Source organism: Rhinoraja longicauda, chromosome 27, assembly GCF_053455715.1.
Source record: "Rhinoraja longicauda isolate Sanriku21f chromosome 27, sRhiLon1.1, whole genome shotgun sequence".
NCBI classification, from domain to species: Eukaryota; Metazoa; Chordata; class Chondrichthyes; order Rajiformes; family Arhynchobatidae; genus Rhinoraja; species Rhinoraja longicauda.
The window spans coordinates 17,551,619-17,566,649 of record NC_135979.1 but is presented as its reverse complement, the minus strand read 5'-3'; the positions used below and the strand labels follow the sequence as shown (position 1 = coordinate 17,566,649).

Here is a 15,031-nt window from a genome sequence, read left to right as displayed (position 1 = left end):
CTGGACTTCCCCAACATCGGGAACAATCTTCCCGCATCTAGCCTCTCCAACCCCTTAAGAATTTTATATGTTTCTATAAGATCCCCCCTCAGTCTTCTAAATTCCAGCGAGTATAAGCCTAGTCTATCCAATCTTTCTTCATATGAAAGTCCTGCCATCCCAGGGATCAATCTGGTGAACCTTCTCTGTATTCCCTCTAAGGCTAGAATGTCTTTCCTCAGATTAGGAGACCAAAACTGTACACATTGCCACACTTGCGCAAGTCACACTCACGACTGCCACCCTCGTGCCAATCACACTCACGACTGCCACACTCACGCCAGCCACACTCACAAGGACCACACGGTAACGACTACACGATTTTTACTGTATTGTTTGAAGAAGAAACAGTTGATAAGAACAAAAAGTTATGAATTACTCTTTGAATTGTGCTACTTTAATAAAGACAAATTAATCAAGAAACAGCGTTTGGAAGATTGTTTTTTGTTATCTCAGAGTGAGGTGTGTGCGTAAGCTATACCTCCATTCCATCCCCGAGCAGTAATGGCTATCGACGTTGGACTTTGAGAAGGTATAGAAACTGCCTTTACAATGGTGTCGAATAAAGAGAGATCTGTTTGGGGCAATCGTTGTAACTCATTTTTTATAACCCCACTGACATCACATAACCCTAATAGAAAGGTAACCTAAGAGTATGAGACCAAACAATCTTAGTTTTCTAAGAACCAAATGATATACTCTTGCATTGAACAGGGATAAGGTATTAATTAAACTAACGCTCATATCTGGAGATCAGTGGGAGCACGCCTGCCGCTTGCGTTACTTGCCAATGACATTCTCCGTGAGGGAGAGACGGCCTGGGGGCTGTCGCCGTTCCCACTCTGCTTCGACCCTGAGCTGGATTCGCAGGTTGAATCAGGGGTGTCGGGTCTGCTGGGCCGTTTGAGGTCTGCTTTGGAAGCCGCGCTGGCCCGGGGAGCATTGAAGTCACACCTTCCCTTGTAGCTTGGCTCGGATTCTGCGGCAGAGCCACTGCGCTCAACCACTGTCCTGCAGTTATAGGAGACACTGACTCGGCGTGGCTTGCGGCCGGAGCTGGCTGGACATGCAGTGAATGATGCCATACCCGCGTGAAGGGACGGGTGCAACACACCGGCCGCCGACAGTTCTACCTGACTGCCTGAATGGGAGCTTGGTATGGAGTTGCCAACGGCAACGGAGGCAGTGTTGGAGTGGTCCAACTCTTCGTTGCGTTGGCTTGGGATCTCTGATCCATCTGACTTTTTTTGTCCTTCGTTGGCTGCATGATAATTGGTGCTACACTGGTTGGCCACGGATCCTTGCTCCTCCTCGCCTTTGTCACATTGTCTCTGGTCACCATGAAGCGATTTGAAGCCGGCCGGCAGAATGAAGATCGGGTACATGGCGGTGGACTCCACGTCTTTCTCGGGCAGCAGATCGTAGCCCCTGGGAGCGGAGGGGACCATGGTCTGCGAGGGTCGAGACGCCGAGGCGCAGATTTGCTGAATACTCAAGCTTTTCTGCGATTTGTTCATGCACAGGTCTCCCACTTCCCCGTTCAGTTTGGGGTAATATCCAAAGAGCCCCAGCTCGATCTTCTTGCAGCCCAAGTGGATGATCTCGAGGATGTTTAAGAACAGGGACACTGCGGCGATACCCAGGATGAACAGCATGAAGACGGTCTTCTCGGTGGGTCTTGACACGAAGCAATCCACCACGTTGGGGCAGGGGAACCGCTCGCATTTGTACAGAGGGTCCAATTCCAGTCCGTAGAATAAAAACTGTCCCATCATAAACCCCACCTCGACCACAGACCTGGTGAGGATGTGCAAGACGTAGGTCCGCAGAAGAGACCCCCTCAGTGGAGCTTTGTTTAACTTCCTGCCCTCCAGCTGTCTCAACTCACGCTCCAACCTGCGCCGACCGTCCAATATTGTCTCCTGCTCTTCCAGTTCACCCCTCAGCTTGACTTTCTTCTTCTGCCTCTCCTTCTCCAGCGCCCTCAGCCGGTACAGGGCATGGCCCATGTACACCAGGGACGGAGAGGACACGAAGATCACCTGCAAGACCCAAAATCTGACCAGGGAGATGGGGCAAGCTTTGTCGTAGCAGACGTTGCGGCACCCTGGCTGCTCGGTGTTGCAGATGAACTCTGACTGCTCGTCGTTCCACACATCCTCAGCGGCCACTCCCAGGACAAGCATGCGGAATATGAAAAGGATGGTCAGCCATATTTTCCCAACGATGGTGGAGTGAAGGTGCACTTCCTCCAAAATCCCTCCAAGGAAATTCCAGTCGCCCATCCTCGACGCTTATTCCCGTGCGGAATCCTGACAACAGAAATGTGATGTTTTGTCAATTGGCATAAACTCAACGAGTCGGGCAGCATCTCTGGAGAAGAAAGGATCCCGACCCGAAACGTCGTATATCCATCACCCCCGGAGATGCTACGTGACCTGCTGAATTACTCCAGTACTTTGTGCTTTGCTCAAAATCCCAGCATCTGCAGTTCCTTGTGTGTCTATTGTAAATTGATACGTTTGTTAGGAAAGGTATTTGTGGGTACTGAGTCGAGAGTAGTTGGACCTAAGATTCAGATCAGTTATGGTGTGATTTCTACAATTTATGGAATAGGCTCTACGGGTGAATGGTCCATTCTTGTTCTCACATCCCTGAACCTTAAGCGTACTCCGTGGTGCCATAAGAGAATGGCAGGTTATTTTTTTTTGTATTGATGCATGCAACATTTGCAAAATGGCATGAGAGAATGTCTATTCAAAGCACCCGTTACCAACAAATACTCGAGAAGTTATGATGGATACTCAAATTAACTATTTAATCAAATATCACAGGGATACATGTGATAGATACTTGGAATCTGTGGCATAGACAGTGCTGAATCATAACCTCACAAATCAATAGTCTCGCTCATTTGAATAACCTTTCATACAGATGAGGGATGAGGGCGGCACGGTAGCGCAGCGGTAGAGTTGCTGCTTTACAGCGAATGCAGCGCCGGAGACTCAGGTTCGATCCTGACTACGGGTGCTGCACTGTAAGGAGTTTTCCCCGTGACCTGCGTGGGTTTTCTCCGAGATCTTCGGTTTCCTCCCACACTCCAAAGACGTACAGGTATGTAGGTTAATTGGCTGGGTAAATGTTTTAAAAAAATTGTCCCTAGTGGGTATAGGATAGTGTTAATGTATGGGGATCGCTGGGCGGCACGGACTTGGAGGGCCGAAAAGGCCTGTTTCCGGCTGTATATATATGATATGATATGATTATGAATATTTTACATCATGTGGTAGCACAATATACCATGTTCTCCCTAACAGTGATCTTTTTATGTGGACATAGTCCATCAAAGAAAGTACATATCTATTATCAGTCTTGCTCATCTCCACAATGCCTTTAATGCACACTAAATAAAAATCATTGAAGTTCTTCCAAAAAGATTAACTCACCATGGGATTGAAAATGTTACCATTAGAAATCCAATGGAATGTTGGCCTTCATAACAAGAGGAGTTGAGTATAGGAGCAAAGAGGTCCTTCTGCAGTTGTACAGGGCCCTAGTGAGACCGCACCTGGAGTACTGTGTGCAGTTTTGGTCTCCAAATTTGAGGAAGGATATTCTTGCTATTGAGGGCGTGCAGCGTAGGTTTACTAGGTTAATTCCTGGAATGGCGGGACTATCATATGTTGAAAGACTGGAGCGACTAGGCTTGTATACACTGGAATTTAGAAGGATGAGAGGAGATCTTATCAAAACGTATAAGATTATTAAGGGGTTGAACATGTTAGAGGCAGGAAACATGTTCCCAATGTTGGGGGAGTCCAGAACAAGGGGCCACAGATTAAGAATAAGGGGTAGGCCATTTAGAACTGAGATGAGGAAAAACTTTTTCAGTCAGAGAGTTGTGAATCTGTGGAATTCTCTGCCTCAGAAGGCAGTGGAGGCCAATTCTCTGAATGCATTCAAGAGAGAGCTAGATAGAGCTCTTAAGGATAGCGGAGTCAGGGGTATGGGGAGAAGGCAGGAACGGGGTACTGATTGAGAATGATCAGCCATGATCACATTGAATTGCGGTGCTGGCTCGAAGGGCCTCCTCCTGCACCTATTGTCTATTGTCTATAAATCCATATGCCATAAGCTAGAAGGGCCAGAGAAGGAAGCATTTTATGGGGCTGTATATAAATGGGCCGGTTCACAAGATTGGAACAATGAGGGAAAGCTTACCTACAAAGATTTGTGCACAAATGGAGTTCCTTGCATCTTTTATGATCATGGAGATATGATTTTCTCTGTGAAGATGGAAGTGGATTTGTGATTAATTATGCCTGATTTGAATCCCAGGGATGCTGGCCACACTTCCCTTGCAATAAGATTCCACAAAACCATAAAATACCAACACATGGAATCCTGTATGTCGCACCAGTCTTCACAGGTTAAAAGACAGGTTGAACAGCAACATGTTAACAAAACAATTGTATCATACAATTATCTGAACCTTAACATAAGAATGTGAAGAATCCCTGTACCCAGCAAGTTCATTTCAACTGAAGAAGGTTAGCGAGACCACCCAGGGAAAAGGGCTGGGTAGGGAATCAACATCTGACACTAGGAGGAAGATTGGGAAGAGGATTTCCTGTGGATTTGGGATATGAAGTTGGGGAGGGGATCAGTGCAGTGTCATTGTTCCTCATTCAAACACTTACCTACTTCCAGAGTATCAACCTTGTGTTGGAAGAGACCCTATTGTCTGCCATTCCTATGTAGTTCTGGAAGATTCATTCGAAAATTATTTTAGGAATTTGACAGCATTTTTGAGAGTCCTTCAACAATCCTGTCATTTAAGCATGTTGGAAGATTGGAAAACCTGACTTCATCCACAAAAATATTCTCTTGTCAGGCAAACGAAACACAAAATTGTTAATGTTTTAGAACTTCACACAATATACCACAAACACTGTTGTCAAATTAAAATAATAATACATTTTATTCAGAGTATGATCACTGTAATTAACTGCACATTTGTTTTTGTTATACTTTGTTTTAAAATGCCATTTCTGGAATGTTAGTGTTTCAGCACCTAAAAGAATCTATGATTCAAATGAAATTCCATTTGGCCGCCTCATTACAGTGAGCACTCTTCAGATTTACACTGAATACAATTTTCAGAATATAACAGGAACTGACCTTTGTTAAATCCATTGAAGCTCCTGGCTGTAGAATCCAAGCACCTACAGGTTTTATATCTAAGGTTCACCAATCCAATGTCAAAATGGGAACAGACTGAAAGATACGTTTTGATGGCTGCGCTAAGTAATGCCAAGTGTGTCTGAGTGCTGCTGATCTCTATTACTGTTGCTGGGGCATTTATAGCAGAGACAAATCAATTTGCAATGGATTGCATTGTGGTTGCATAAATAAACTTAATCAACATCCCTGTAATAGTGAGATGGATGCCTGGAGGATATTCTGCCCTGCATACAAAACAATTAAAATAAAACATGTTAACGATAAAGAAGAAAGATTCTGGATTCACATATAATCAAAATCACCTACACAAATCATGATTAAATTATGCATTTGTACGTAAAACTGAGGTTAAAATGGATTTTGTAAGGATGTTGAAATGTAGATCCAATCTGATCAATAATGTTTTTTTTAGAGTCAGGAACAAATTAATGGGTCATGCCCAATTTCACACATAACTGAATAGTCTCCCATTTCATTTCAAAACTATATGTTTCTATCTAACCACAAGGTAATATGATTGCCTTCAACATAATTAGGACAAAGCACACTTTATTGATGTAAGAAATAGGTTTGATGGAGCAGTGTTTGCTTCATGTTCAGTTCTTGATGTTCTGGGTTTCTGAATGCTGCAAATAGCAGAGTAGCTTCTATGTGCAGGAGGTCCTTGAAACACACCCTGGGAAAGTAATCAGCACAGATTGCCATGGTGACCAATGCCAGGAGTCATATATAAAGAAGATATAAGAGACTGCAGATGCTGGAATCCTGAGCAAAAGCCTAAGTGCTGGGGGAACTCAACGGATCAGGCATCACCTGTGCAGGGAAATGGGTAGACAATGTTTTGGGTCAGGACCCTTGCACAGATTGCCATGCAGTGTAAGTGAGCCTATATGAGGCGCCAAAATAAGTTTGCTGTTGTCCTTATAAGGTCAAGGTCAGTAAACACATCCTCAAATGCCACATTGAACCAACTCCATTTTTAGCCTCAGGCACTGCTCAATTCACTCCACTCTTAACTCACCCCTTCCAATAATTTAATGAATAAGCACTCATGCTCATTTGCATCGCCAAATTTTCATCTTAGCCCTTCACACCATCAGCAATCCACAAGTACACTTTTGGGGAATACCAAGCACTAAGTGACTAATGCAGGTGCCTTGCTCAGCTCTTAAAATAAAAGTCAAAGTCAGATCACTCTTTTTCTCTGAAATTGGCCTTGGGATCTTTGCAGGCTGCCACTGCTGGGATATGAAACAGTGGCATTGCAGAAGTCACAAAGAGCCCTACCAACAAAATGGGGAACCTACCTTTTTTGATAAATGTGATTTTTACATTAGATCTGGCTGCAGTGCAGGTATTGCAATAGTGCAGGCATTCATGGAAGCCACTCATGCCCTTGTACCCACTTCCCTGGCAACTTCATGCCCATGAATGCCCTTTGCACAATACAGCTGCCTCCTGCCCACGTTATTATTCAGAAGCCCGTACAGGTTCCGCAACAGTCCATGTCCTGGGTCTTCAAGAGGTCTCTCCGTCTACCATCTCCCGATCTATCATTGTAACGCACTATTGTTTCCTCCCTGCTAACACTCTCACAGCTGAAAGAGTACTGCCTGCATCGTGGAGGAACTCATTAAGCGCTCTTCCTGCAGTCAGGATTTTAAGAGAGGGCGCTATGAACAAGGAAGATTTGTAACCTGAACCCTGCCGCTCTTAATGAATTTCACTTATTTTAGAGCTCTTTGAAATAACATTAGGGAGACTGTTAATAAGAATTTTAAAGCCAGACAAATATCTAGACTAAAGTCTCGGGGGCCGTTGTTACCTTATAGTGATAACGAAATTCTGACTTTGTTTTTTAAACAGAAAATGCTGGAAACACTTGGCAGATCAGGCAACATTTGTGCAAAGAGAAATAGTGAATGTTTTGTGTCAGACACCATTTGTCAGGGTTGGGCAAGCGAGAACACAAGTTTTCAGTAGCAGTGAAGGTGGGAACAGGATGGGGAGAACAAAGCGAATGTCTCATAAAAGATGGTACCAAATGAATTAATGTAATAGAGTAGCAGTTAGAAGCACATTGTGTTTTATTGTTGTTAATACCATGGCTGTCGCACAGATCAAACTATAATAAACAGAAAGGAAACTAATCGAGCCTAAATGATGTTAGGCAGAGAAGGCCAATTCTGATATAGATAGAAAGGATGTGTTTGTGAACTAATGTTGGAGAATTTGTGATTGAGTCCAGGAGATTGCATCATGACCAGGTGGAAGATGAGGTTTTTTCCCTCCAGCTTGTGTTAGGCCTTGCTGAAACAGTGTAGGAGGCCCAAGACAGATAAATCAGGAGTGGGATGGGGAATTAAAGTGGCTACAGTGGTAGGCTCTGTGCACCAACGACTAACAATGTGATAAAACTGTCAATTAAATGTGAAGAGAACTAATGCCTAACATTAGCGCACATACTGTTGCAATGTCAAGTCAAGTCAAGTCAATTTTATTTGTATAGCACATTTAAAAACAACCCACGTTGACCAAAGTGCTGTACATCTGATTAGGTACTAAGGAAAAAAATGAAACATACAGTAGCACGCAAACAGTTCACAGCGCCTCCTCAATGAGCCTCAAACGCTAGGGAGTAGAAATAGGTTTTGAGCCTGGATTTAAAGGAGTCGATGGAGGGGGCAGTTCTGATGGGGAGAGGGATGCTGTTCCACAGTCTAGGAGCTGCAACCGCAAAAGCGCGGTCACCCCTGAGCTTAAGCCTAGACCGCGGGATAGTGAGTAGCCCCAAGTCGGCCGACCTGAGGGACCTGGAGTTAGAGAGGTGGGTTAGAAGATTTTTGATGTAGGGGGGGGGAATGTCCATTTAGGGCTTTATACGTGAATAGGAGGAGCTTGAAGTTGATTCTGTACCGTACAGGGAGCCAGTGGAGAGAGGCCAGAATCGGGGTGATGTGGTCCCTTTTACGGGTACCCGTCAGGAGTCTCGCTGCGGCGTTTTGGACCAGTTGCAGACGGGACAGGGAAGATTGGCTGATCCCAGTAGAACATATGAGAACATAGAACATATAGAACAATGTAGAACATATGAGCTGAAAGCAAAACACTGCAGTAGTAGTTCATACGGCCCTTCAAATCTCCAGCATCGTTCAACCAGATCGCTACTGCTCTTGCATCCAAACACCTTTTATCGTTCTCCTTGATTCACTTCGAAAAATAATTTCTACTTGAATGTTTTCAAAAGGTAATTAACTAATAGACAAGAATTAATCCATGGATGCAGTTGGTATAGATTTGCATAATACATCCAATCTGGTTCCTCATAAAACTTCATTACCTAAAATTATAGCTCATTAAATTGAAGACAAATTACTGACCCATTCAGGAGATTCATTAAACTGCGAACCGGTCCCACCCCCCAAACCTCCCACCCCCGCAGAATAAAACGGATTTGGCACACGCTCAATCTGGAAACATGTGGATAGCTGTATCCCCAAGGAATCTTATGGGTCAAATGTTCATTTATTATTGGTCAAGATAACATAATAGTTCATAACCTTACCGTCACGGTGTAAATACGACAAGTTCATTCCCTCACCCTTACCAGTGCAAACACTGCATGTTTCATGCCCTCCACACACACACACACAGTGAATATCCTGAGACACACTTTCTCAAGGTGCCATATCTGAGCTGCAGAAAGTAGCCAGAAGATCTTAAAATTGGTATGGCTCAGACCACATGTAAAAATTCCTATGACTGAACAATGATTTTCTCCATATACTTCAGGCACATAACCAAATGCAGGTTAGTATGAAACAGATCTCTTTGTACAATAGACAAAGAAACACAGAAGAAGAAAGACAAATGAAGTTGCTTCCTCTCAGTGGAAAAAAAAACCTACTATTGCAGTTTTGTTTGAGATGTGGGAGTTAAAATTAACCAATTAGTCTTCTCCTTCCATTTTCATTTTGATGTATATTTGGAATTCCACGAGTAAATTTACCAGTATTCCATGGTTGTTGGCTCCAATCTCTTCCTACTTCCTGCTGATCTTATCAGAAACCTGCAGTATTTTCAACTTGGTGTTTCCTGGTATTTTCTTCCTGTATCTTTACAGTGGCTTTTTCTTTTAAATTGGTCTCTTATTTAAATGTGCCAGCATACATATCTGTTTGTAGAAGCTCCATCTTAATTAATGAAATCACGTTCATTTTATTTTGGAACATTTCAGATCAGATTTTGATGTCCAGCAATTGCCAACAATTTATTGGTGGCATCAATAATTCCCTCTTCAATGAACTGATTTACTGGCTGCAAGGCATCCATGGCTTAAAATAACCAATGATTTTCCAATCACATTCTTACGGTTACAGAGTTTGGAATCACCGTGGGTCATATTGAATTGTCAATTCGTTTACATCATGACCATCAAATCTTCACTCAGCCACAAACTGCACAACAGCAATATTTTACATCCTTTGGTTTGGTGGCAACTGTGTGAGACAGGGCATCGTGCAGTATGGATAGGATACAGTACAAAGTCAGTTACATAAATTTCACAAAAGAGAACATACCGCACCTGGAGTACTGTGTGCAGTTTTGGTCTCCAAATTTGAGGAAGGATATTCTTGCTATGGAGGGCGTGCAGCATAGGTTCACTAGGTTAATTCCCGGAATGGCGGGACTGTCGTATGTTGAAAGGCTGGAGCGATTGGGCTTGTATACACTGGAATTTAGAAGGATGAGGGGGGATCTTATTGAAACATATAAGATAATTAGGGGATTGGACACATTAGAGGCAGGAAACATGTTCCCAATGTTGGGGGAGTCCAGAACAAGGGGCCACAGTTTAAGAATAAGGGGTAGGCCATTTAGAACGGAGATGAGGAAGAACTTTTTCAGTCAGAGAGTGGTGAAGGTGTGGAATTCTCTGCCTCAGAAGGCAGTGGAGGCCAGTTCGTTGGATGCTTTCAAGAGAGAGCTGGATAGAGCTCTTAAGGATAGCGGAGTGAGGGGGTATGGGGAGAAGGCAGGAACGGGGTACTGATTGAGAGTGATCAGCCATGATCGCATTGAATGGCGGAGCTGGCTCGAAGGGCTGAATGGCCTACTGCACCTATTGTCTATTGTCTATTGTCTATTGAAAGGCGTAACAAAATCAGCACCTGGCTCAAATGTTCCTGAAATGGAATGGAACATACATATAGAAATATACATAAAATGCTGGAGTCACTCAGCGGGACAGGCAGCATCTCTGGAGAGAAGGAATAGGTGACGTTTCGAGGTCGAGACCCTTCTGAATTGAGTTGTGCATTCATGTCTTGTTTTTAAAAACAGCCCATTCCTTCTCTCCGGAGATGCTGCCTGTCCCGCTGAGCTACTCCAGCATTTTGTGTCTACCTTTGGTTTAAACCAGCATCTGCAGTTCCACCCTCACATACATATAGAAATGATCCTTAAAAACTAAAATGAAAAGCATTTAAATATGTGTGAATCATGGCAGTTAACCAATCATTGTCATACATGATGCACCAATCTTTAATTTAAGTTGTGATTCTGACTTGTTACATCATGGCTTGGTGCACCAATTCCAACAAGAACGGAAGAGGCCTCCCCACCATTTACTGCATGCACATAAGGCACTGCCTCAAGAAGGCACCATCTATCATCAAGTACCTACATCCAGGCTATGCCCTCTTCTCGAGGCAACCATCAGGCAGAAGGTTCAGAAGTCCCAAACCACCAGATTCAAGACTAAGTTCTTTCTTACAACCAACAGGTTTTTGAACCGACCTACACAACGCTACCTCGGCGATGGAAGACTATGAACCACCTCTTGCACTACCATGTACTGTTTTTTTAATTGTCATGTTTTTAAAAACAGCCCTTTTCTTCACACTGCCTTGTAGAATTTATGTGCAATTTATGTAATTTACCTTTCCGTGTGCTATCTCAGTCTATGTGCCTGTTATTTTTAATGTAACTCTACCTCATTGTACTTGTACATGTAACAATAAACTTGACTTGACAAAAGCAGCAAAATCTCACATTCCCTACACAAATAGTCCATGTCACCCTTGTTAACTGTCCTCAAAGTATTGGAAAATTCTATGTCCAAAAATCAATATTGCTCAATTTAACTAGATGTCACTGATGTTATGAGCCATGACTAAATGAGGCCAATCATTATAGTTATTTGCATTTCAAGGTGAACTTAACCTTCCAAATGCTTATTCAACATTCATGAATAGATTGGTAATTACAGTAAGAAGATAAAAACTGTGCAATATAATATTTTACATCTATTTTACACTCATTAGTCTGCATCTGGTTGAAAATAATTTTCCGAGATCCTTAACCAGATAAGGTGTTGTTGACAAAAAAGGAGACAAACTCCTGAATTAATTCAGCAGGTCAGACAGCATTCTTGGGGAACATGGATCGGTGACGTTTCAGGTTGGGACCTTTCTTCAGCCTGATTATGGGGGGTGGGGCAAAGAAAGCAAGAAGAGAGGAGGGGCAAGACAAATCCTGGCAGGTAATAGGTGAACACAAGTGAGGGGGGATTTTGACAGGCAGATGGATGGACAAAGGCCAAAGATGTAAAAACTGAAGGTGCGAGACAAAAGGATTGAAGAGTTGCAAATTGTGAAGCTAGAGGAAGGAATGTAGGTGGAGGGCAAGGGGGAGGAGAGAATTAGGTTCAAATCTAAATGGGACACAGGCGGAGGGGGGGGAGGGGTAGAAGTGGGTGTGGGGAGAAATGGGAGGGGGAATGGGTTTATTAGAGGTTGCCTAAAATTGGAGAATTCAATGTTCATACAATGGGTTGTAAGCTACCCAAGGGGAAAATGAGTTTTTGTGTGATCCAACTTTGACAATGGAGGAGGCCCAAGACAGAAAGGTCAGTATGGGAATGGGAAGATGTGTTTAAAAGGTTAGCAACCTGGAGTTGAAGTAGGCCTTGGAAGACCAAACACAAGTGTGCAGCGAAACAGTTGCACAGTCTATGCTTGCCGATTAGAGGAGGCCATATCGGGAACATTGGATGAAGCAGATGAGGTTAGCAGAGGTGCATGTGAACCTCTGTCTCTCCAGGAAGGACTGCCGAGGTCCCTGGATGGAGCAGGTACAAGAGCAGGTGGGGAAAGGTTTGGAGGTGATCAGATGTGACTGATAGTGGGATCATGTTGGACGTGACGGGAATTGAGAGTAAGGGATAGTGTCTTTGCAAAAGGCTGAGTGGGGGGACATGTAGTCCAGATATGCATGGGAGTTGGTAGATTTGTAGTCAACATCAATCAATAGTTTATCCCCTGAGATGGAGGCAGAGATCACAAAAGGGAAGAGAGGTGTCAGAAATATTCCAGGTGAATTTGAGGGCAAGGTGGAAGTTAATGGTGAAGTTAATGAAATCAATGAGTTCTGCATGGGTGTTGGAGACAGCTCTGATGCAGTCGTCGATGAAACAGAGAAAAAGTAGAGGGATGTACCAATGTACACCTGGAACAAGGGCTGTTTGACATAACAAACAAAAAGGCAGGATTGCTGTGGCTACACCTTTAACTTGGAGAAAGTGAGAGGAGTCAAAGTGAAGTTGTTGAGGGTGAGGTCATGCTCTGCCAGGCAGAGGAAAGTATTAGCAGAGGGAAATTAGTTGGGTCTCTGTTCAAAGAGGAATCATTGAGGGCCCTGAAACCTTTCAGGTGTGGGATGGATGTGTAAGGGGACTGAGCGTCCATGGTAAAGATGAAGCAATGGGGGCAAAAGTGAAGATTTGAAGGGGCTGGGAGGTGTATCAGATGTAGGTGGGAAGGGACTGCACAAGGAGGTACAGGATGGAATCAAGGTATGTCGAGATGAGTTCAGTGGGGCAGAAACAATGGGCCTGCTAGGGCAATCCTGTTTGTGGATTTTAGGGAGGAGATGGAAGCGGGCAGTGTGGGGCTGGGGAACGATAAGGTTGGACGCTGTGGAGTGGAGATTGCCAGAGGTGATGAGAAGCAATCAGGGAGATGATGGCCTGGTGTTCGTCTGTGGGGTCATGGACAAGGGGAAGATATGCGGGGGTGTCTGAGAGCTGGTGCCTGGCCTCAGCACAGCAGAGGTCAGACTACAAGGACACCTCCCATGTCAGCGAGTTTAGTAACAATGTTGGGATTGTTGCTGAGTGAGCGGAGGGCTATGCATTCAGAGGGGGTGAGATTGGAGTGGGTAAAGGGAGTAGAGAGGCCAAGGCAGTTGATGTTGCACTGGGGAGATAAAGGCCAGCAGGGGGAGTCCAAGAGGAGGAGGAATGTTGGTGACGGGAGAAAGGGTTGTCACTGGGAGGCGAGGACACTTTACCGTAGAAAATGGCCCTGAAGAAAAGGCGACAGAAGAAGAGCTCTAGGTCATGGCAAGCCTGGGACTTGTTGAGGTGTGGGCGTAGGTGTACACAGGTAAGGTCTCTTGAGGACTGACCATCCTGTATCTAAAAGATGGGCGTCAGAGGGGATGGTGAAAATATGACAAGGGTACGGGCTGCCGTCCAAGGTTGGGGGGGAGCAGAACCGTTGAGTTGCTCTTGTAGATCCACTGTTGAGAAATGAACTGTTTAATTGAGAAGCGGAGGACTTCCCTGTAAAGGAATGGTTATGGAGGAGAATGTTGTTTGAACGGATGAGATTGTGGTCGGAATATCATTGTTCTTGTTCTTCATATAAACAAGGGGTAACATTTTACAAGTAATTTCTTGACTCTGTAGCCAGTATCTTTATAAACTCTCTTCCAGGGATTCTAATATAATATTCATTAGATATCTTACAGATCTTTGTGTTCACTATCATAGTCAATGGCTTCTCTGTCTAAATACTCCTGCATTGCTCCAGCCACCTTTTTTCCAGCTTTCTCCCCCTTATCATAATTAATCTGAAGAAGGATCCCAATCCGGAATGCAGCCGATCCATTCCCTCCACAGATGTTGCCCGACCCGTAGAGTTACTCCAGCACTAGGTGTTTTGCTCAAGATTCCAGCATCTGCAGTTCATTGTGTCCCCGGCATTGCTCATAGTGGCTATGTTGTGGTACATTAATATGATATAAATACTGTAGCCTTCACACAAATAACAGGTCACTGGTGAAGTGAATTACTTCATGAGTGTCATTGAATTCAAGATTCTTGCTCTAAATTGTTCAGTTGTATCTGATATCTGGAGCTACATCCATGATTCTGAACCACTGGCAATGATCTGATGATTGGGATTACAGTGATATATTGTTGAAAACACGTGCATTGTAAAAATGGAAATATTTGGTAAAGGTCATCACCTTAGTTATATCCCAGCTAATCTTGCCCAATGATGGTTTTTGTCATAACGTGTACCTTGGTCTTAGTTAATATTATTATCTATATACTAAAACTCTTGTTTGTTTGTTTGTTCCTGAACTACAGCCAAAATGGGATACGATAGATGTTACAAAGAGGGGGAGGAGGGAGAGGGAGGGGGGAGGAGGGGAAGGGAGGGGGAGGGAAGGGGGAGGGGAGGGAAGGGGGAGGGGGGGAGAGGGAGGGAGGGAGGGAGGGAGGGAGGGAGGGAGGGAGGGAGGGAGGGAGGGAGGGAGGGAGGGAGGGAGGGAGGGAGGGAGGGAGGGAGGGAGGGAGGGAGGGAGGGAGGGAGGGAGGGAGGGAGGGAGGGAGGGAGGGAGGGAGGGAGGGAGGAGGAAGGGAGAGGGAGGGGGTGGGGAGGAGAGGAGAGGGGGA

At 44.4% G+C, this 15,031-nt stretch overlaps 1 protein-coding gene across 1 annotated transcript; it reads right to left on the bottom strand.

The window, feature by feature from the left end:
• Positions 1–779: 779 nt before the first annotated feature.
• gja9a (gap junction protein alpha 9a) lies at positions 780–2,324 on the bottom strand. The gene has a single exon (XM_078423421.1). It carries the CDS (start codon positions 2,322–2,324, stop codon positions 780–782), a length of 1,545 nt encoding a protein of 514 aa, XP_078279547.1.
• Between the last annotated feature and the right edge of the window lie 12,707 nt (positions 2,325–15,031).